This window comes from Alosa pseudoharengus, unplaced genomic scaffold, assembly GCF_046254945.1.
Source record: "Alosa pseudoharengus isolate Yale_2024_CS ecotype anadromous, Long Island Sound unplaced genomic scaffold, YU_APseudo_1.1 YU_APseudo_1.1_scf_6, whole genome shotgun sequence".
In the NCBI taxonomy this organism is placed as follows: domain Eukaryota; kingdom Metazoa; phylum Chordata; class Actinopteri; order Clupeiformes; family Clupeidae; genus Alosa; species Alosa pseudoharengus.
Window position 1 is genome coordinate 16128395 of NW_027468848.1, and position 23617 is coordinate 16152011.

General features: G+C 41.7%; 3 protein-coding genes across 3 annotated transcripts in view; 1 reads left to right on the top strand and 2 right to left on the bottom strand.

Annotated features, from left to right (window-relative positions):
• Positions 1–108: 108 nt before the first annotated feature.
• Positions 109–4836, bottom strand: psat1 (phosphoserine aminotransferase 1). Its single transcript, XM_076269662.1, has 9 exons — positions 4654–4836; positions 3850–3910; positions 3671–3740; positions 3143–3348; positions 2198–2370; positions 1679–1848; positions 1278–1406; positions 741–878; positions 109–541 (listed from the first exon to the last, which is right to left on the bottom strand). The coding sequence occupies exons 1-9, from the start codon at positions 4708–4710 to the stop codon at positions 433–435; spliced, it is 1113 nt and encodes a 370-aa protein (XP_076125777.1). The 5' UTR covers positions 4711–4836; the 3' UTR covers positions 109–432.
• A 2826-nt stretch (positions 4837–7662) lies between these two features.
• On the bottom strand, positions 7663–9906 carry kiss1rb (KISS1 receptor b). The gene is made up of 5 exons (XM_076271295.1): positions 9678–9906; positions 9277–9401; positions 8987–9122; positions 8631–8869; positions 7663–8022 (listed from the first exon to the last, which is right to left on the bottom strand). The coding sequence occupies exons 1-5, from the start codon at positions 9904–9906 to the stop codon at positions 7663–7665; spliced, it is 1089 nt and encodes a 362-aa protein (XP_076127410.1).
• A 2886-nt stretch (positions 9907–12792) lies between these two features.
• The window catches only part of tut7 (terminal uridylyl transferase 7), a 33452-nt gene continuing 22627 nt past the window's right edge, over positions 12793–23617 (top strand). Inside the window, exons 1-4 of the mRNA XM_076271260.1 lie at positions 12793–12901; positions 13877–14209; positions 14964–15085; positions 15232–15342. Coding sequence (XP_076127375.1) covers positions 13903–14209; positions 14964–15085; positions 15232–15342 — 540 coding nt within the window. The 5' untranslated portion in view covers positions 12793–12901; positions 13877–13902. The remainder of the gene's footprint in view (positions 12902–13876; positions 14210–14963; positions 15086–15231; positions 15343–23617) is intronic.

The following is a 23617-nucleotide window of genomic DNA, read 5'->3' on the forward strand; positions in this document are numbered from 1 at the left end:
GCAGTAAGTGACATAAAATGTTTTAGCCTAAAAAACGTGTGGCATCGCTTAGAGCACCTTTAATGCCTGAGACTGTTTAGGATCCTGCGGAGAAGACTACAGGACATGTTGAATTGACAATAAGACTTTTAATGGAATGTCAGCATCATATTTCATACACAGATTAAAAGTTGTATCTATATACATTAAGGCACAAACATGACACAAACTGTATCTATTTCCTACAATTCCCATAGCAGCCTGACAATGAAAAGCCTGTCAGGACTCCCTAAGAATGTGTATGTTACAAAGCATTATAAGGTTGTATTAACAGCATACTGTGACATTTGTAACATCTCAGGTTAGTGTTCTAACTGTAAACAATCTGGTCAATGATTGGTCACTGGCATAGGCCACTGGTAAACAAGACATCCTGTTGGCAGTGATGTGTAACTATCTTGACTGGTGTTCCTGTAGAAAGCGAGTCATGTAGTTGGCAAGAGCCTGTGCATCCTCCACAGTCACAGCATTATACAAGGATGCCCGAATGCCTCCAACTGACCTGGTAGAGAGTGGGATAGAAGAAAAGAGAGAAGGAGAAAAAGAAGGAGAGAAAAAATGAGCAATCAAAATAATGACAGGATAAGGGAAAATAAAGTATTAGTAGACTAATAACAAACGCAAAACAATGAAACAGAAAACTCAAAACACAGAGCTCCAGCTATTTCAGCAAAACACACACAGTTTTCCATGGTAGGTACCTGTGTCCCTTAAGAGAGATCATGCCAAGCTTGGCAGCTCCATCCAGAAACTTCTTCTCCAATGCTTCGTCGCCCTGGCTGCTACCCACACGGAACGGCACATTCATCCGACTGCGACAGTCTGGATCCACAGGGCACCTAGTAAAACAGTAAGGCAGTAACCAGGGTAACAGTGTGAGCATTCTGAAGCCAAACATGTTGAAAGCTCGGTTGTAACCATGACTACTGGCTGAAAGGACACATAATGGCACACAAGTCATGACAGCAAGCGAGCATCTGACTATCGCAAAGCATTGATCGCTCTCTGTCCATACTGAATCCACTTCTCTTACGTCATGTTCCTCCTCATTACAACAACAGTCTCATGCTCAATATCTCATTTCAATGCAAGAGACATAAAACAAAAACAGGGACATTGCAAAGACATTCTAATTCAAAATAAAGCAATTAAACTGAGTTGTGTCACTGACAGTCACTCGCATCACATTCAGTTAGGATAGGAACAGTCAAAGTGAAAGTAATAACCGTGTCTCTTACGAGTAGAAGCCATTAGAGGTACTAATGACATCATAGATGAGAGAGGACTTCTGCTTGTTGAGATGTTCCATGGCTTCTGTTCCACCGTTGTTCTTGATCCACTCCAGAACCAGGCCCATAATGTAGATACTGAGATAAGGGAGATGGATTGGTAAGGATTTTGTGTGTGTGTGTGTGTTCAATTAAAAAAAGTGATTGATGTTTAGAGCTCTGAGCTTTGTTTTAAGCTTAAGATTTCTTAGGACTAGTGGGTAGCAATACCTAACTAGTTTATAGCAATACCATAGTGTTATTATATTATTACTAAATATGTATCAGTATGATTGGTTAGAGGATATTGTGTCAGTTCATGACTCTCTGTGGTACCGTGTTTGCTGTGATTGATCGGTGCGGACGGCTACCTGAAGCAGGGTGGAGTATTGTAGAGAGAGCTGTTCCCAGCCTGAACCTGGTAGTCCAGGACAATAGGACACTCCTTCAGAGCCTTTCCCAGAAGGTCCTCACGCACGATCACCACCGTAACTCCTGCACACCCCACATTCTTCTGTGCACCAGCAAAGATCAACCCAAACTGGACAAACACACACATACACACACTTCAGCTAAACATTCAGTAAAGTAACAGCCAACAAATGTGTGAAAATCTGAAAAATTAATATAATTAACAATGAAGAGGAAAAGAATAATGATTAGTAACAAAGTCATTAACAAATATTAAATGAAAAGGCAAGGCAAGTTTATTTTTTTATCGCAAACATTCACATACAACTTACAAACAAGAATGGGAAATTTGTTTGGAGGCGAATGTCCTCCATTATATTGCTTTGCTATAAAAAGCATTTCAAGTCAACCAAACAATAAATTCAATTTTCTAGGAGGCCTTTGAACCATTAGGTGCAGTTAGAACCTATGCTTCTCACCTTGGACACGTCCACGGGGCGGGACAGGAAGTTGGAGGACATATCGCTGACCAGCACTGGCCCCTTGGGGTCCGGGGTGAAGTTGAACTCCACGCCATGCACCGTCTCATTGCAGCAGTAGTACAGGTAGGAGGCGTTGGGGTCCACCGCCCAGCTGCTGCTGTCTGGGACCTCTGGAGAAACAGTGAAAAGGGCACTGAGCTCTGGGGGCAGACGGTCTCTTCCACACATACACACTGAGGCATGTCTGGCAGAACCCGAAATTGAGTCGTCAAGCACATGCTTTGTTAAATGAAGCGAACCCAAGAGCTGCTTTTCTGTTTTGAATTGTAGCATTTATTCAAAGCAGCAAATACATAAAGGATACAACGCGCCCATACGTTTGTCTTGTACATTTAATTGCTGATGGGGAAGCACAGGAAGACACTGTAGACTGAAAGTGCCATTGACAGAAATCTCCTTTCACATGGAAAAACTGATACAACGTTACAGCTAACTGATATTCGCTACAAGGAACTGTGATATACAGGAGCCAAAAAAGGAACTCGTATGCACGTACGCACACACCCTGCAAGGAACAAGGTCATATATAACAATGGATAACGTGTCAGTACAAACTTTCATTCTAAAACATGTACCAACACGACAGGATAACAACTTCCTCCTACGCATGTAATCTACATCACTGAGAACACTGTGAATGATGGAAAAGGTTTGTATGCACACATACATAACACTTATATATACAAAACACACTTCAAAATTCCACAGCCCCATACAGGCTTTTGGACCATACAGGAAACTGACTATGTTACAATTAATTCAACCTTGCCATTTTGTTAGTAGGGAAGACTTCTCTGTTCTGAAGCTAGTCTTTCTATTTCTATGCAAACTGGGTCACAGTAAGAAGATATGCTGTTCTTTCACACACATGCACATACTTACTGGTGTAAGAGTCAAGCTTGGGGTGCACCACGTTGACCTTGCCATATTTCTCAGCTTCTTTGGCAGCTTTGGCCGACCAGGTTCCTGTCACTATGTAATCGGCCCGCCTCTCCTCCTTCAGACCAATCAGGTTAAGAGGGACGGCACTGAACTGGCCAGACCCGCCCCCTTGCAAAAAAAGGACTTTGTAGTTGTCTGGAATCTTGCTGTGGACACAAAGGGAAAGTAAAGCCTTGACTGATGAAATGAGCATGTGGCACACATCAGTTTCCAATTTGACAAAAAATAAATCTCTTCTCTTTCTGCGGAAATTTAAGTATTTGAACAAACATCTCAATCCCTCTGTTGTGTACGTAGAAATGCCCCACTACACTCCTCAGTCCTTTAGCAGAGCTCAGATCATTGTAACAATTTCCGCCGCACATAAATATGCCTTCTGTGATTGACATGAGGACTGTGATTAGAGGACACTATGCTGCAGAGAGCACTGTAAGGAGAGAGCTGCAGAACCCTGTGGAGGCCACTTACAGAAGCTCCCTCAGCAGGTTTTCAGTGGTGTTGATGATCTTGGTGAAATCTGCAGACCTGTGGCTCATCTCTAAAAGAGAAGACAATGTGGGCCAAGCATGAAACCACCAATTAAACAACATAATGGCTTCCATATCAATTAATTTAAACCAGACCCCATAATGTAGCCCTTTACTCACCAAGGACACTGATGCCGATGCCATTGTAGTTTGTTAACTCTTTCTGAGCTTGAAGCAAAACCTACAAAATGGATCAGATGTGGTGGGTTATGCATAATTCACACATTCAGTCCTATATCAAAGCTTTAGCTTCAGTTCAGCCTCAACTCTCATGCACACCTTCATAAAAAAAAATAATGCAATGTAAAAATGCTCTTCCATTGCATGTGCTCTTTGCAACAGAACTCTATGAGAAGAGTAATTACAACATTTAAATCGAATCGTGTTATACGGATCACAATATCATTATGGAGATATCGCCCCAATTATGCGGAGTCAGAGAAAGCATTCAAAAAGCACTGGGCCATGGAAAACTGGGAATTGCGACCTCCTGTGTTCAGACAGCAACATTACAACATAGGATTCCTGAGAAAATCAAAGGATGATGCAATTTACAACATGTCGGAAGAAGCTACTTTCCCCGACCTTAATGCGTAACCTGACTACAACACAATTTCAGCAAAACATTTACTGTCGAGCATTGGGTTTCTTGCTGTACCTAACACGAATTAAATTTTTCATTGAAGCACACTGTAACAAATAACATATTGCTATCGACACAAGATAGCCTACATCCATCCATCCCGGTGGTTTACATGTCAAAAAGCAGCAGGTTTGCATTAGAAAATATCTGCATGAATAGTGGGCCTAAACTCTCTTTGACACTTAATCAAAATAGTACTTTGTATTTTGTAAGCTTGTGTGTTGCTGTGCATCAACTAACTAGGCTTGCCGATTCATTCATTCACTGAATAATAAACTTACAGATTGTGGTAGTTTTGCAGGTCCAGCTCCAAAGTTGATAGTTTGCTTGCTTTCCATGATCAATTTAGATGTGTAGATTGGGGTTTTCACAAAAGCTAGCAGAGTTCCAGACTGGGACGCAAACCAACCGGCGTGCCCTACTTTCTAAGATCCCCAATGTTCGGTCCAGTGAGTTTATGCATATGCTCGGTCTCCTCTCTGACAACAATTATTCCTTATAGTTCTGTGATTGGTCGTTTTCACATGCCAACTTTTGATTGGATAACAGGGATTTTTGAGCATTTGATTGGTCTCACTCTTCACGCCACTAGAACGTGATCATTGCTTCCAACTTGCCTACTACCATGGATGACAAGAAGAACATTTTCTATGCAATCTTGACTAGACAATTCTTGGCATAATAAACTACGTAATACAGCAGCCTCCTGCCTTTTAGATAATACTCAAAATAGCCTACTTTTTCAAGGGAGCATGAAATCATGTGCAAACCCCTCCATGCATCAGCTTTTAAAAATCTAAAACAGCCTAAAACTCCAATAAAGCTATAGAGAATAAATAAGCTACCACACATCAGACATTTCAAAACAGTTCAAAAGTGCCACCAAAAATAGACAATTGAGTAAACTATGGGTGAGCAACTGGGATTAGCCTAAATGAGTATGGAGGTGTGAGAGATATCTGTGTGTGTGTGTGTGTGTGTGTGTCTGTGTTTAGCTTGATGCCTTTGAGCACAATTAAACTTTTGTCAAGTTTTGACCAAGACGCCATCGATGAAGCCTGTTGATCAATCCAGACAGGAAAGTAAATGGTAATGGAGCAGAAAATGGGAGGATTGTGTTTGTTATGACACGCAAATTCGTGAAGCATTCCATATTTTTGGGGGGAACCATGGCCTACTGGTTAGAACTTCGGACTTGTAACTAGAGGGTTGCCGGTTCGAACCCCGACCAGTAGGCACGGCTGAAGTGCCCTTGAGCAAGGCACCTAACCCCTCACTGCCCCCTGAGCACTGCTGTAGCAGGCAACTCACTGTATTGGGATTAGTGTGTGCTTCACCTCACTGTGTGTTTACTGTGTGCTGAGTGTGTTTCACTAATTCACGGATTGGGATAAATGCAGAGACCAAATTTCCCTCAAGGGATCAAAAGAGTATACTATACTTAAATATCACAAAAAGGTGTTTGATTAGGGATACTGTTTAAAAGAAACCAAGTCCCACCTAAGCCAGGCATGGTAACTCACAATATGTGTTTCAACCAGAGTCCGATTGTTGTTGTTCAGTGTTCTGGATCTGAAACATTACTGTATCTTGAGCCAGCTCAAAGTATTTTGCCCACAGGACAAACTGGACAGACCAGGTTCAACATTTTGCCACTTTGTCGGATTCATCTGATTCTGGCCTAAAATCGGGTCAAAATGGAACAGTGTCGGCTCCAATCAGAGGCTGCATGCATAATTTTGCAGTATTTCTAAAATACAACCTCGCAAACAAACCTTTCCCGTAAACATATAGCAAAACTATTCCAGCCAATCAATGGTAAAATGGAGGGGGACTTTAGGTATAAGGGATTGGTGAGTTCGCTCTCCAGTGTTTTGTCAGTGTTTGCCTGCATTGTTCAAATATCAACAGACATAGTTAGGGAAAGTTAGCCATTTTTTCCGCCAATCTGCAAAATAAATTCATACCAATAGCTTTTTTTACTATGTGTTCCTAGGTGTCTAGTAACACCTCCCAATTTATCGATGGCCAAATCCTCGGGGAAACGCCTGGAGAGCCAGTCAAGTTTGGGGTGCCAGCAGTCACATGTTCAGAGTTGAGATTCTGTTTTTTCAAGAGTTTTTTGAATAGAATAGCTTCTTGAATTTAGCTTGAATCTATCAAGCTAAATTCTGACTTCAAGTCGAGATCCCCTCTCTTTGTAGCTGGTGGTTCCAGATTTTGGGTTAGTTGTTGACAAAATATGCTACCACACATAGGCTGTGAAAGACATGATGGACATTATCATATCAAAATAAAAAATAATACGTTACTGTATGCAGCAAGACCCGACAGCCACATTGGTGCAGCACAAACATGCCCTTAGTAGGCTGAGTAATATTAGTTTACACCACATCAGTGAATTAGTCCATAAACACTGTACTGGTAACCCAAGCGAAAGTAATCACAAAACTCGGATAAGGAAATAATTAGTTGCAATTTGAACCATTTACTTGTTATTTGTAAGCCACCAACACAACAAGTGGAATAAGTCCATGTCACTAGATGCAGGGAATACAGGATGCTTAAAGGTTGTATCAGCGATTTCAGGCCCAAAAAAGGCCAACATAAATAATCACAGCTTATGCTAGCTGCCCGCCCCATAAGCAGGCCGTCAAAAAAACGCGTCTCTGTAGGCAGCCTAGGCCCCGAGATCTGTACACAAAAACAATTGCTACCAACAAGGGTTGGCAACCCCTCAAAGGCAAAATAAAGTGTTTCAACCAATAACCGACGAGATGCGCGTTCAGGAGGGGGAGGGAGTAGCTCGCTCGCTCTCTGTTTTGTTTGAACATCAACAGAAGTGGCGTATCCCTGTTATCGCTGATACAACCTTTAAGTTGACATTTGCGTTTTGTTGGATGTTTTGTGTGTCCATCTCTCCTTTGCGTTGCCCATAATGTGTCTCATGTGATGAATTAAGTACAGAGTGGACGGTATGCATGAGGTAACACGCGACAACAAACTCAGTGAAACAGTCGTGAGCCAGCAAAGACATGTGACACCACCGAGAGAGAAAAGGTCACATGGCAAAAATTAGCCTCTGATTAAAGGCTATATGCAGAGGAGTCGTGTGAGTATGTCTGTCAAAGTGAGTGTGTGTCAGTGTGCATTAGATATCTCTCTCACCACACATATCACAAAATCACTGTTTTTATATGGGAGCATGAGAGGGACAGTGAAAGAGAGTGAGAGAGAGCTAGAGAGAAAAAGAGAGAGAGAGAGAGCTAGAGAGAAAAAGAGAGAGAGTCTCAGGGTCCAGATGAAAGGAAGTTCAGCTCAGCGTGTGTGGGGTCAGTGAGTGGCTGTGTCCGGCGGCGAGCGCGTTTGAACGCAGCAGGGAAGGCGCCCCTGAAAGCCCGTCTGAAGTTGGCCCCCATGAAGGCATAGAGTAGCGGGTTGAGGGCCGAGCTGGCGTAAGACATGCAGTGAGCCCAGATCTTCAGCTTGTAGAGGGTGTAGCTGCGTAGTGGGGCAGCCGGGTGCAGAGACTGCAGGAGCAGCAGCACTTGGATGGGCCCCCAACAAATGGTGAAGAGCAACACCATCACCACCACCATGCGGGAGACACGCGAACGCACCGCCTCTGAGTGCTCATACTGCACATGGACCTGAAATTAAAGTTATGGCACACGCACATACACACACACACACACACACACACACACACACACACACTCACACACACACACACACACACACACACACACACACACACACACACACACGCGCACACACACACACACACATACATACACACACACACACGCACACACACACACACACACACACACATCAGCAGGTGGTGAAGAAGGCAAGATGACACAGGAAACCATGAACTAGCAGCTCAATTGTAGATGTATAGAGTGATACAAATAAAGTCTCAAACACAGTCTGATACACTACAAATCTGAAATCACACCCATATGACTCGCCATGTGTGACACCGTAAAATACACACAAACATGGATACGCAAAAACAAGACAACACCATCATGTGGGACACTTCAAACCTATCATCATGTGGATCGCAATCACAAAGATTCCATCATATGTACAGCACACCATAATCCTCTAGCACTCTGCTACAACATCAACACTTGATAAGAGCTGAATCAGATCATCATCTGGAAACTAATACCTCCATGATGATGATGATGATGACGATGATACATATTTTGATGTTTGATGTTAAAACTGATACTGGAACGGCTCAGACCTGGTAGTTGTTGTCCGTTGGCTCCACACTGGGGCGGCCCATACGTTTAAGCATGCAGGCATAGCAGAAACAAATGGTGACCAGCGGCAGCAGGTAGACCGCCAGAAAGGTGTAGAGGATGAAGGCCCTTTGGAGGCTTGGGGAAGGGAAGGCTTCAGTGCAGTACGTCTGTGGGCCAAACCAGTAGCCTGGCTCTAGACGCTGGTACACAGCCACTGGCACAGACAGCAGCAGGGAACCTGACGGGGCCACAGCATCACTATAACACGAGATACATTAATGCCTTATACAACATGGTAGAAAGTCTAAAAGTTCATTAATTGTGTGTGTGTGTGTGTGTGTGTACATTTGCTTACCTATCCATATGGAGATGCTGACAGCCATGGCTAACTGTGGAGTCCTGTGGTGGAGGGACTGGAGAGGGTACACTGTCACATAAAAGCGATCCACACTCATTGCAGAAAGAGTGATGCAGGTTGCCTGAGCTGTCACCTATCAGACACAGATGTAGTATGTGTTCATGTGTAATAAAGACACATAACAACAGCTAAACTTCCAGTGCTTGGACTGGTTAAGTATAAAGGGCGAAAAGAGCATTTTGTATGAAGGTGTTTGGACCTATCCAAGGTGTTTGGGTTTGGCTGACCTGCTGTAGATAGTTGACCAACCGACACATGAAGTCTCCAAATACCCAGCTGGGCAGAGGGTAAAGAGTGGCCGTGAAAGGCACACAACAAACTAGGAACAGAATGTCTGTTGTGGCCAGATTCACTGCAACCAAAACATAACAGAACAGAGCTGAGAAACTCTCCGCAACCATGCAAAAATGTAATATTGTAATAAACACATACAATGTGTCTTGCTCTTTAGATTAAAAATAAGGACTTCACCAAAAACATAAACACTATGGATAACATTACATTCAGATTTTGTTTGCTGATCTCTCAAGAATCTATAATAAATCAGCATTAATAATTAGGTGAGCTCCTATGTTACAGCGACTACAGAGATGTACTGTACATGCATTAGTGTCTCAGATGACTATACCTATGTAAATATTGGTGACAGTCTTCATCTGTTGTTGCTTAGCGACTACATAGATGACAAGGGAGTTACCCAGGAGTCCAAGGAGCATGATGAGAGCAAAGAACAGGGGCACCAACCAGGCATCCACCAACAAAGGTGGGTGCAAAGGGACATCATCACATCCAGCACCCCCATTACCTCTGCTGCACAGTGCGCCAGTTGTGCTGGTGACCTTCAAGCTTTCAGCCATGCTACACTCATGCACATTGCACAAACACAAATATACACACACACACACACACACACACACACACACATACACACGCGCGCGCGCGCGTGCACACGTGCACACACACACACACACACACACACACACACACACATAATAACATGGAGTAGGCTACTAACATTTCAGACATAGCCTATTCTTTGGAACACTTTCAATGTAAATTAATAACAGTCTCAATTATGTCTCATGGAACTCATGGAATTTTAACTCCACAGAACTATAAAAATTAACTGCAATTTTAGTTACACATTTTATATACATTATTAATCTGGATGATTCTACTCAATACTCACAATTCATTGTTCATTGTTCATATTAGCCTATCTATCACTGACCCACATTGCTTTTGAGCAAAAAGTGCTAGCCTATCAATCTAACTTGGACTTCAGCCCATTGCCATACACTGATTACTCTTCCCAACATGAAGTTGGTAAATTCACATGTTAAACATAGGATTATTTTACCTATTAGTGTGTCCAGTTAAAGTCCTTACATTCATCCAGACGTATCTGCGGATTTTCCAGTTCATGGAGGTGCCATCGCTCTGTCACCTGTTGACTGAACGGGAGAGAGCGGCAGCCGCATCAGGCTGCACATTAGGCAAAAAAGGAGGGGTGTGTAGACTATGTCTGAGTATGTACTTGTGTGTGAGCAAGAGGGAGGGAGAGAGATATGACTACACCCCCCAGCAAACACATAACCTTTAGGGAACGTTCCCTAAAGGTTCCCTTAAGGTAATTACCTTTAGGGAACGTTCCCTAAAGGTAAAATATTTTGAACCTTTAAAGAACCTTTAGGGAACGTTCCCTAAAGGTTCTTTAAAAGTTCAAAATATTTACCTTTAGGGAACCAAAAATTGTTATGTGGCGCCCCCCCCCACACACACACACACACACGCACACCAGTGTTGCGCGGGTTTGGTCACAAGCGGCCCACGGTCGCCCGATATTTTAATCAACCCGACCGCAACTCGGACCGCGAATATTAATTAGGACAAAATTATACCCGACCCGCGATCCGACCCGCTTATTTACAAAAGGTGTGCTTTTGGTTATAGCCTGCATGCAGTGTGACAGTATAGGCCATTTCTGTAAATCAAACTAATTTATTTGTGAAACTTTATGCAGTAGAACTACACGCAGTAGGCATGCAGGACATTTGCGCAGGAGAGAGAATGAGAATAAGAGCGCAAGCACGCACGCAACCACCAAGGATTAGAACACTAGGATAAGATTTGAAGGCCATGGACATCTTACATACATCTTTCTTTCGAAAACAGAAATGGTGAGGCAAGGTATAGGCAAGAGAGATACATTGCTGGTCAAAACGTTAGCGTAAGAACTGGTTTATAATGCTGAATGAAGCACAAAGCTTTACTAAAGCACATCCACTGTTTAAAGTCACAAACACAACGAACTAAGGTAACTTTTATGCATGCGCGAACCTATACATACCGGTAGATATGGTTGTGTAGTCTGTGCCATAACATTTATTCCTGCAGGCTGCCCGTTTTGGCTGTCATACTTTTAAATGGCTTCGCAAGAAGTAGGCCTATAGACCATAACTTGTACTACTGTCATCTTCTTTAAGAACTTTTCCAAATATTTCCCATAGCCTATCGCTTTCCCTGAAGGGGTGTCTTTATTATTTTAACTCGCGTCTTCTTTACCTACTGTTGACTGTATTGATGCTTTACTGTATTGATGCTAGCGTTCTCGTGATTTTCTAAGTAGGCCCATTTGTAGAAAATATATATTTAATTAATTTTAACTGACCCGTCCGCAAATGACCCGAATATCATTAAAATATTTTGTTTATGACTCCGCGGGTGACCGCGGTCATCCGCGGGCAACCGCTTAATTTCGGGCAGACCGCGCAACACTGACGCACACAAACTACTACCAAGAGTTTAAGAAAAATCATGAAATCATGATTATCAGGTGATCAAAATTTACTGACGTCCTCCTTTTTTGATCTTGCATACCGTTATGCCCAGATACTTTAGCTCTTTAGTTTTTACAGGAATATTATATAATGATCTTTAGCTCTTTAGTTTTTACAGGAATATTATATAATGATCTGTTGAAGAACCTAAGGAAAAAAGTTGTTAGGCCTACTGGACCCATGTGTCAACCTGGATGATGAAATCTATGTAGCCTAGGTCAGTGTTTTTCAACCACTGTGCCGGGGCACACTAGTGTGCCGTGAGTGATCATCAGGTGTGCCGCAGAAAATTACCCAAATGTCACTCACTGGTCCAGAAAAGCAACTGTTGCATCAAAGAATTTATAACCACATGCTCTCATTGATTGTATGATTGCACTATTTGTTGTATGCAGGCATTGTACAACGGGGGCCCCATATCCAGTATTCACAGAATCATCACATATCCAGTTCATAACAACAATTAAATTAGATATAGTCACCTACAAATGAAACAGGGCGCTTGTTTTATTGAGCAGGTCTTGCATAGAAGCCATAATAAGGCCATATCTGTGTATTATTTGAAATTTGAGGCTATGGTATGTTTATTTTTTCTTCACACAGGATGTTAGTGTGCCGTGGGACATTTTAAAGTGTCAAAAGTGTGCCGTGGCACAAAAAAGGTTGAAAAACACTGGCCTAGGTCAATCAGTAGGCTAAAACAATACAATTGAGTTATTATAACCCGTGCACACCTGGTTTATGTGATTGTCAGTTCCCTATGCTGGGGGAAAATAATACGAAATTGCATGTTTAAAAAAAAAAAAAAACACACAAATGAATAACTCATAGATCATCAGACTTTGTCCTTTATGTTGATTCGAAACGGAAGTAGCCAACGCTGTCGGTGAAGTCCCACACGCCACTGCTCTCACCGAGTTGTAGGCAGAGCATAGAGGGCTTTGGGTCGGACCAGTGATCTTAAAATCATCTGAGTGCAACCAACATAATGCTGATGTAACAGAGACTTCAGGTATTATCAAAGGATTCTGATTGTTAAATTGCCATCAATGCCGTGTCTAATGAATTAAAAGTTTGCTACTGGCTTAATACACACAGCTTGTTACTTGTGTAAAGCTAGCAGGTAGCTAGCCAGCTAGCTAGCTTTTCCTCGTGTATTTCCCCTTATTGCTAATTTACTAAGTATTTTACGGGGTCAACTGCCAATTAAACTAATTTCCAATAATTTGGAGTGTTTTTCCTCCAGAATAATTCTACTGGTGTAATGCACACCATTTGTTTCAGTAAGAAATGTATGCCTCTGCTATCCTCTTGCTAGTGAAATTGTGTTAGGCAAGCTATTGCTTTCGCCACGTATTACAAAAGAATCCGCCACCAAGTGCTGAAACATTATTAGTTTAGCAAGCAAAGGTGAAGGAGTGTCAGCTCTGTTGGCAGAGTTCAGGTTGACAGTTGACCTGGAAGCGAGCCCATAATACTGGCTGGTCTGTCTCAGCAATGCTAAGCCAGCTAGCAAGTTTCTCGCTTTTGTCAATCTCCAAACAACAGAAACCAAGTTGAAGCAGGTCTAATAGCTGTGTTCTTTGTTTAGACCATAGTATTAAGGTTACTGAACATAACTAAACGTTGTGTTGGGCCCCACCACAGGGAAATGTGTTTAGCTTGGTAGCTAGCCATTAACGTTAACGTTACTACATTGCTTATGTTTTCCATAGTTCAAGTTTCAGATTGCGAAATACACGAAGGGAGATTGAGTTGCAGCAGTCATCACTCTAGAAGTGAATGACTATAAACAAACAAACAAGCGTGCTCTCGTTCTCTGTGGTTGGCCCTCCAACAAAATAACACTGTACAAATACCGTTAAATAGCCATAAAAGGGCTCTAATTATAATACACCTCTCATCTTAGCATCCAGTTAAACAGTTGCAATAGCTCTTGTCTTTACTACATTTCATGTTCATAACAAGGTGCTTTTTATCAACACAGTGCCACTGGACGACAAAAGAACACACATGGAGGGCTTTGGTCGTGGCATGCGTTCCCAACGCGGACGGGGTGCAGACGAGACTGAGAACTGGAGGAGCCCACGGAAGGAGGGGGGTTTTGAGATGGGGTTCAGTCCTGGGGGCTTCAGTCCTGGGGGCCGTAGAGGAGGTGGCTGGGCCCCTGGCATGAGTCCGAAACAGAGAGGGGTCCCCCAGGGGTCCCCACGGCGGCCGGAGGAGAACTGGCGTGATCGGGAGTATCCCCCAGAGATGGGCCAGAGCAGGAGTAAGAGGAGGCATCCCTCAGGGGAGAAGCATGGGGCCCGTGGCTCAGGTATCCAGGGACATAATGTCAGCTCTTTCATGTTCATAGATATGCACACACACAGACCTTTCATAGGCAAACAGCATTCATTTCAGCATTGCTCTCTGTACACAACCGCTGATGACTACTGAAGCCATGATTCCACACATCCACTAAACTTACAGAAGGGCATAATCAAAATAGCAATGGTGTTGAGTACACAATCTGTATTGGGTCATTCCACGTCAGTTCAACCAGGGCCCACGCACTTAGGTCTCAAAAAATTCTGAAAAAATTACCAGGTGTACCTATGTTACCCAGGAGACACACTGTAAAATTACTCTTATGTAAGATCAATACTTTCCAAGATACAGCCAGTTTTACAGGGGGAGGGGGGTGTCGATTTTGTTGGGCCTCTTTTTTTTGTCAAAGTTCACAAGCCCACAGCGCAAGAACTAAACCATGTAGGAGGCTCAAATTTTGCATGCTGGTACATAAATAGGAATAGTATGTAGCAAAATCGTCACGTTTGGTCTGGATAATCCTGCATGGTCATAGCTGTCCCTCAAAGTTGATACAAATTTTATTGGAGTTTTTGGCTGGGCTCTGTTTAAGCCATAGGTACATAGGTACACCTGGTAATTTTTTCAGAATTTTTTGAGACCTAAGTGCGTGGGCCCTGGTTGAATTGACGTGGAATGACCCACTGTATTGTGTGAGTATTGTGGGAGGTTGTGTGCAAAATTGTTGAGTGTTTGTCTGTACGTTTGATTGTTTTTTTCAGGACTCCATTGGAGAGACAGAGGCACACGAGACATGGACAGAGTCCTGGTGATTGACCACACCACCACTTCCATCTCAGAGTTGCTACAGACCATAAACCAACCTCCGGATGAGACGCAGGGGGTGAGACACACACACACACACACACATTCATTGTCCGCCCATCATGCATGCTTCAAGTAAGATCTGAACCGCTGAGACGTAGCTGTGATCTGTGAAAGTTCTTGGAAAACCTTTTTTTTTAAACTGCCATTTGTGTGTGTTTTCAGAGAACAGAGGAAAGTTGGTGGTTCAGCTGCCATTTGTGTGATACAAAGATAGACTCTGTGTCCAGGGCAAATTCACACCTGAGAGACCGTGGGCACAGAAGGAGGGCCAAGGTGAGTACTCACACTCATACACTCACACTCATACACACACACTCACATACACTCACATACACACACATACTCAAACAACATGGTTAGAACAGTGATAGACATAACACAGGACTAGGACTCACATTAACTAAAATTAGGGGGGAACAGAAGGCAGATTAGAGAGACGCGGCAGGCAAATCATTAATACAAAAAATCAAGCAAATACAGTGGCAAGAAAAAGTATGTGAACTCTTTGGAATTACCAGGTTGTCTGCAATGTGAAATGTGATCTGATCTTCATCAAGTCAAGTCACTAGTATAGACAAACACAAGGTGCTGAAGCTAATAACACAAAATAAGTTATTGTCTTTCATGTCTGTTGAAAACACCAATAAAATATTAGTTTAATAGTAATAATAACTAATAATAGTGCTGGTGGAAAAAGTAAGCAAACCTTTGAAATTAATTACTGGTTGAACCTCCTTTGGCAGGAATAAGCTCAGCCGAGTGCTCCTGGTAACTGTGAATCAGATCTGCACAACATTCAGGAGGTATTTTAGCCAATTCATCCTTCAGTTCAACCGTATTATTAGGATGTCTGGTCTGAATAACTTTGTTGGCTCTTGGCTCTAACTGAGCCACTCTAAAAGGTAGATTTTATTTTTTGAAGCAGTTCTGTGTAGATTTCCTTCTATGTTTAAGATTATTGTCCAGCTGCATGACCAAACATTTACTGAGCCTTATGCCATCCTTACAATGAAAGACTTTACAAAGATTTGGAAAAGATTTTTGAAAGACTACAGTCTCAGACCCTCTCACATCTAAAGTCAAGACTAGTCACAGACTATGATTTTCCAATGACTAGGGATCTTGCAGGGTCACTTTTTACAAGACTGCAACTAGATTCCTTTAAATTATTTCCCATCGTGCACTAGATATCAACAGGAACTCAAATGATGGCATACTCATGTCAAAGCGATAATTTTGTGTTTCTGCAGCATTGTTTCATGTGTGACATCCCTAACCGATATAGAGTTCTTCTGTCACGTGGAATAGCCGACTAATAATTTATAAGAAGCAAAATTCTTGTTTGGTGTTGGAGAGAAGTCACTATTGGTTTTTAATTTTGTTCACGTCACTTTTTGCATGAGCCACGGCAAAAAGACTTATGATAGTATTAAACATGTTTGATATCGTTGTAACGCAAAACTATAAAAAGATTCATATGTACTGGCTTAAAACTGCTAAGATTGGCACCTTACACTAAACAGTCTAGTTGACGGAGCTCTCCGCGACTCCAGTAGAACTCCCATGATTTCATTCCGACTTTGGAAATGTAGTCGCCGACTGTAAAATCGCTATAAAATTTGCTATAAAGCCTCCCTGTCATTGACCAAGTTTCCATGCACACCATATTCCGATTAAGGTCCATATTCTGTTTATGGCAATAGTCAGAATGATGTTTCCATGTGCAGCAGAAATGGGAATTTCATGTTTGACATATTCTGAATAAACCAGCAACATGCAGTTAAAGTACTATCTGTGCTATGACGTTTCAACGGTCTCTGTCCCTGAATTGCAGTCACGACCCGAGCTGCTATCGTTTTACTTTCTAGCCTTATAATAGGCCGCTGTCAGCAGAAGCATTATGATGCTTTCACCCATTGAATTCCATCATGGCATTTAAACTTTCTGGTTTGAATACATAAGTTGACTTAGAATAGAGAAACCGCACTCTCAAGTTCATTCTCTTTACTTATTTATTAATACCATGTCCACAGACGCGTTTCGGCCTAAGCCATCGTCAGTGTGTAGTGTGACTACCAACATGAATGCTTTTTATCTTTGAAGGGGTAAAGGGTTACAGGTGAATCACATGAGGTCATTAGGTGAGCTGCACCCATGGGTGCGCTGCACCATCAGTTGTACAACATATTTGCACACAAAGGACACAATACATCCGACTATAGTAAATAGACACATGCAAACCCTATCAAACAGTTGCCAAATTAATCAGCATTAAGAAAAATGAAAAAATAAAATAAATGATAATATAATGGCCTAAATACAATTGATTGACACATTAAATAGGCTAAGCCTATTTAAAATCATGCAAAAATAGAGAGAGCCCACCACATAGGCTATACATTACATATAGCCCAGTAAATAGATATGCATTACACAAAGGTCATAGAAACTCACAAGAAGCAATTTAAAACCAGTTCTTCATTTAAACCATTAGGGTGTACTGTTTGGAGCGTATAGATCCAGAAGGCCTCCCGTTGAAGGAGATAGCGATCCCTGTCTCCGCCCCGTTTAACTGCCTCGATGCCTTGAAATTTCAAAGTACAGACGTCGTGCCTAGATTCATTAAAGTGTCTTGCCACAGATGACTTAATGTCATGATTACGTATGTTGCTTTTGTGTTCATTTATTCGTATTCTTAATTCTCTTTTTGTTTTACCAACATAACAAAACCCGCATGGGCATTTCAGTAAGTAAACGACAAAGGATGTGCGGCAAGTGATTCTCCCCCTCACAGAGAAAGACTCGCCGGTCCGTGGATGTAAAAAGGAGTTGCCTTTATTCATCGCATTACAGTTCACGCAACTCCTGCAAGGGAAGTTGCCAGGATCGAGAGTTGAAAGCCAATTGGTTGGCGGAGTGAAAGAGTCCGCTCTCACCAGCGTATCTCTCACATTTTTACACCTCTTATAGGCAAAAAGTGGAGGGTTTTGAAAAGATTGGCCGATCTGTGGGTCGGTAGATAAGACATGCCAATGTCTGTTGACTATGGACTTAATCTCACCTGAAAGGGGTGAAAAAGTCGTGGATAAGACAACACGATTATCTGAAGTGGCTTCTTTTTTCTTAAAAAGTGATTCTCGTTCTGTGCCGCGTACCTTATCCAAACATAAATCCAAATTAGTGTTATCATGGCCTTTGGCGAGGAAACGGTCATATAGAATTTTGGCCTGATCTTTGAACTCTTCGTCAGTGCTACAAATCCTCCTCATATGTAGAAACTGGCTATATGGGAGACTTTTTTTCATAGAAGGGGGGTGGTAGCTTTTGGAATGCAAAAAATTATTCCTGTCCGTTGGTTTACGAAACACTGATGTCTGTAATACTTGTCCCGTAGACCTAAATACCCTAACATCAAGGAAGGCTATGGAAGACATGTTGTATTCCAATGTAAATCGTATAGAGTCAAGTCTTGTGTTCAAGAATTCATGAAATTGATTAAGTTGTTCCACTGTTCCACTGAAAACAAAAAACACATCATCAATGTACCGAAACCAACATTTCAGACAGTGGTGGAAGATATTATCTGAAGAATAAACAAAATCCGCTTCAAATTTGCCCATAAATAAGTTTGCATAGTTTGGGGCAAATGGAGATCCCATTGCCGTACCCTTTACCTGGTGGTAAAAATTGTTTTCGAATTTGAAATAGTTCATAGTCAGCACTATGTGTGCCAGGTCCCACAAGAATTTAGCTGGAGGCTCATCAACATCTCTAGATTTTAAATAGTGTTCTAAGGCACATAAGCCTAAATCATGGGGAATGTTGGTATACAGGCTAGTTACATCCATAGTGCATAGCAAGTCATTGTCAGATACATGAACATTCATCAATTTATTGAGAAAATCAGAAGTGTCCCTTAGATATGAGGGCAATGTCCATACAATTGGCTTTATATACCAATCTACATATTGTGAGATGGATTCAGTTAAGGATTGGCAGCCGGCTACGATTGGACGTCCAGGGATGGTACCTTCACATTTTTTATGGATTTTCGGCAATGTGTAAAATACAGGTCGTACTGGGTGCGCTTGTAATAGAAAATCCAGTTCATTCTTTGTGATGTAATTTTCTGATTTCCCACTGTTCAAAGTTCTTTTAATCATATTGAAGAAACGACTAGTTGGATCGCAAGTAAGGGGGGAGTAGAATTCCTGATCTCCAAGTTGATTCAGAATTTCATTACGGTATGAGTCTTTGTCTTGTATTACAACTGCCCCACCCTTGTCGGCAGGCTTTATCACAATGGACTCATCTTCACTAAGCGCCCGCAAAGCTTCGCGTTCTCTGATAGAAAGGTTTGAGTAAAAATGTTGATCTCTTGTGAATCGGTTAGAGCCATCCTGATCCACCAACCGGCAGAAAGTCTGGACCGAGGGATTTAATACAGGGGGCATAATTGTACTTTTAGGCCGAAAACGGCTCTTCTCCGAATTTTCTCTAGAATTAGTAGTGTCTCTGGGTTGAGTTAAGGGTAGGCCTGCTGGGCTCGTTGTAAAGAAAGACTTTAATTTAATTGATCTGAAGAATTTGAAAAGTTCAATCTTTGTCATAAAGGGATCAGCGTGCTTAGAAGGAACAAAAGAAAGACCCTTTGAAAGAATGTCAGTCTCTTCCGCACTGAGTGATCTTTTAGACAGATTTACTACATTCGATACCTCTGTCCCCGACCACTTCGTCCTGCGTAATCTGTGTTTCTTGCCACCCCGCCGTGTCGGTCTCCTCTTCTGTTTTGAGGCCGATGTCCTTGTCTCCCCCCCTGAGATAAAAAAGGATACGCAGTACCTGTTGATGCACTTTCGCTTGCCGATTCATCTGTTGAGAGGTCGCTGGAGAAGGCGTCAGTAGTATGGCGTGTGGTGCGCATTCTGCGCGCAGGTGCAAGGTTGGAAAGCCACTGGTAGACATGATTGTTTTTATAATCCAAGGTGTCTCGGCGATACTTCCGCAGTTTGATTTCCAAAAGTTCTTTTTTATATCCATCCAGAAGAGCAGTTCAGCGATCGTCAATATCTTTTAGTTGATGAGTATCTAACTTACTTTTCATTTCTTTTTGGACGTCGGTGATTTCAGCCCGCACTTTGGAGATTTCTTCATTCGCATGTTCAATGACTAAAAGCATTAGGTCCAGTGAACATTTGTTTAAGATATCACACCACTTTTTGCAGAATGTCTCATTGTGTCGTCCTATGGTTGGTTCTTTGTTGATTCTGAGTCCTCTTGGAATACGTTTATTTCTCCAATACTGCGACAGGGTTGAGCCATGTAGCACATTTCGGGTTTCTTTCTTCTTCAGAAATTCCAATCGCTGGGATAAAGACCCAAAGACGTCGGTGGAGAGGGTAGAATCAGGTGGGAATAGAATCCTCTCGGAATCAATTTCGGAATAGGCCAGAGTGGAGGCCCTTGCCTCTGTCAGTTTGTCTATATCTTCGTAGGACATGGTACTAATTGTGTGGAGGAGGCTCACCTAATGACCTCATGTGATTCACCTGTAACCCTTTACCCCTTCAAAGATAAAAAGCATTCATGTTGGTAGTCACACTACACACTGACGATGGCTTAGGCTGAAACGCGTCTGTGGACATGGTATTAATATATAAGTAAAGAGAATGAACTTGAGAGTGCGGTTTCTCTATTCTGAGTTGTCACCTTTTGGCTCGCACCCGAAATTGTTGTGAGTTTTGGAGTTGAGCGCGCCTGCTCTCACTAATACATAAGTTGACCTCATCTTCACTGTAGAAGTGCAAACTTTTAGCCACGCATTTTGTTATGTTTTCCAAGTGTCAGAGCAACAAACCAAGCTACCAGAATTCCTTACATGAATATGATAACATGATTTGATATTCCAAAAGGGGCCATTCCAGCTAATGTGTTTACATGCTCTAATATTCATAATATTAAAACAGTCTATTTAAGTTTTTAGTAATCGAAATATGAGCTTATTCGGGTTATGGTAACTGGAATAAGGTGTTCACATGACTCATACGGAATCGGAATATTGTCATTATTCCAAATATGGTATGCATGGAAAAGTAGTCATTGTCCTGCTAGAATATTGATAAACTTGGGAATTCATTTTTCTCTTAGTGATAGCAAATTGTCCAGTCCCTGAGACAGAAAAGCAGCCCCTAAATCATGACACTCCCCACACTGTACTTCAGCAATGAGATTAGGTTTTTATCATGACCTTTTGATGCAATACAGTGCTGTGTGTTCTTTCCAAACAGTTCAGTCTATGTTTCATCTGTCCACAAACTCTTTTTCCAGTAGCGTTGTGGTGTCAAGGCTACTGGAAAATAAATTATAATTAGTTTGGAGAGCAGTGCTTCCGCTGTGGTGTCCTGCTTAGACACCCTCTTTATTCAATGTGTTACCTATGGTGAACTCATGAACAGAGACATTAACCGGTTCCAATGACTCCTTAATGTGTTTAATTGTTATTCTGTGGTATTTATTTACCTCATTAACAAGTCTCTTAGCAGGGTGCCCACTTCTAAGCACACTAGTCATAGTACTAAGTCATCTCCTTGTATGACAATTTGTTGATCTGTGGGCTGATAAATATTGAAACTTTTTGAGATCACATTACCATTGCATTCCAGCTTTCTAAAGATAATCAGTTTTTTGTAGTAGGTCCTCTGAGATCGGAGGCATGGTTCACATCAGAATATTCTTCTCATGAACAGTAAACTCACTGTTCTGTTAAAGGTGCTCTCATGAACAGTAAACTAACTGTTCTGTTAAAGGTGCTCTTAGTGATGTCACGTGGTTTCTAAGCTCAAACATGTTTTTACAAACGGCAAACATCTCCTCACGATACACTAGCTGCCTGTCCCCTGAATACACTGTAAAAAAAACGCTGTCTCTGTAGACAGCCCAGGCTCCAAAAAACGGCAGTGGCTGCACCAGGCTGTTTTTGTGTCCATTCCAGGCTGTTGTTGCCATTTGTGGAGCCTTGGCTGTTTACAGAGATGGTGTCTTTTACAGTGTATTTAGGTGACAGGCAGCTAGCAGATTGTGAGGAGATGTTTGCTGTATGTGACAAAAATGTTTTAGCTTAGAAACCATGTAACATTGCTTAGAGCACTTTTAATTGTTAAAGGAACCGTATGTAAGAAAAATATTTCAATTAATCATAAAATGGCCCTGATATGTCACTAAACATTAAGAAATCATGTTAATTTCAAATACTTATATCACTGACAACAGTAGTCCGGCCAGGATATTGTCATTTAAAAAGTGAAGTTGCAGCCCTCAACTGATGTTGATGTTGTGTTTTGTCATGTCATGTTGTGTTTTGGCCTGATGCACCACCCTCCACCTATCTACTAATCACAAAGTCAGTAGTGTTTCGCCATCAGGGTTGGCAACCTCGAGTCAGGGGGGAGGGGGAGGGGATACACCGCTCTTCAGTATTTTGAAAGTGATTGCAGTACCAGTTTTGGCCACAATCTTACATATGGTTCCTTTAAAGTAACTGTAAACCACATGTTCAAAGTTGTTTAATTAGCCGCATTTACATGGACTTTTTTTTTTTTTTCAATAAGATTGAAATAAATCTGATTAATGATTTGAACTGAACTGTTTACATGAAAGTTAACCAATTTACATTTACATGAAAAATAAACCAATTGGCATTTAATCTGTGTTTACATGGAACAAGCATTTACTCATTTAGAAGCTCCTAGTTGTATTGCTGCCATGGAAACTAATTTGTTTACATCACTCTGCATTATTACCACATATAGGAAACACCTGCGCAGAAAGAAGAAATGTACTCCAACGATCGTAGTACCTGCTGTAGTATCAGAGTACACCACCCTTTTTCGATCTGATTGGAAAGTTAGTCGGATCGGGCTGAATCCGATCCGTCGAAGTGTTGACATGAGGCATTTTTATTCCGATCGAGCCATTAGTCCGTTTGTAATCAGATTAAAAGTGTCCATGTAAACGGGGCTATTTATTGCTCCATATTTGTTAGTGTCTTACTAAAATTAGTTTTTGTTGAAGCCATCAGACTTGGGGTTCGCTTACATTTTCCAACTAGTATTGTGAATTTTTGAATGACTTATTCAATATGGAATATTCAACAGTGAACAGAATATAAGAACAGTGCAATAATGTGTATGATCAGTAAAAAAAACGATTGTTGCAATTCAAATGTAGATTATTTTTAGACACATACCTTAATGCAGCGAATTCCAAAGGGTTCACTTATATGCCACTGCCCTTCAGACATGCATAGGGTCTCTCCGGGCTGCCTTTAACTGTTTAACAAATCACTTGTCCATAGATATAAACTTTATTTTTGACACCAAGTAAGATGGCAACATAGAATGGTGCCTCCATTAATTAATCATTTGGACATTGCTGCAGAGATACCGACTACTTGCTTCATAATTCAGTACAATTTTGGAAGTAGAAGACTGCATGACGGATACATGTATGCTTTCTTCAAAATTCACCAAATGAAGATATCTTAGAAGGC

What these genes read in the sequence shown, in the direction of transcription:
- kiss1rb (XM_076271295.1), bottom strand. Translation starts at nt 9,906, where the DNA reads ATGGCTGAAAGCTTGAAGGTCACCAGCACAACTGGCGCACTGTGCAGC. An exon ending in CAGCATCTCCATATGGATAG is followed by an intron (nt 8,870 to 8,986) that starts GTAAGCAAATGT and finishes TGGCCCCGTCAG; the next exon opens with GTTCCCTGCTGCTGTCTGTG. An exon ending in CAACGGACAACAACTACCAG is followed by an intron (nt 8,023 to 8,630) that starts GTCTGAGCCGTT and finishes CTTTAATTTCAG; the next exon opens with GTCCATGTGCAGTATGAGCA.
- psat1 (XM_076269662.1), bottom strand. Translation starts at nt 4,710, where the DNA reads ATGGAAAGCAAGCAAACTATCAACTTTGGAGCTGGACCTGCAAAACTA. An exon ending in CTGCAAAACTACCACAATCT is followed by an intron (nt 3,911 to 4,653) that starts GTAAGTTTATTA and finishes TCCATTTTGTAG; the next exon opens with GTTTTGCTTCAAGCTCAGAA. An exon ending in CAAGCTTGACTCTTACACCA is followed by an intron (nt 2,371 to 3,142) that starts GTAAGTATGTGC and finishes CTGTTTCTCCAG; the next exon opens with AGGTCCCAGACAGCAGCAGC.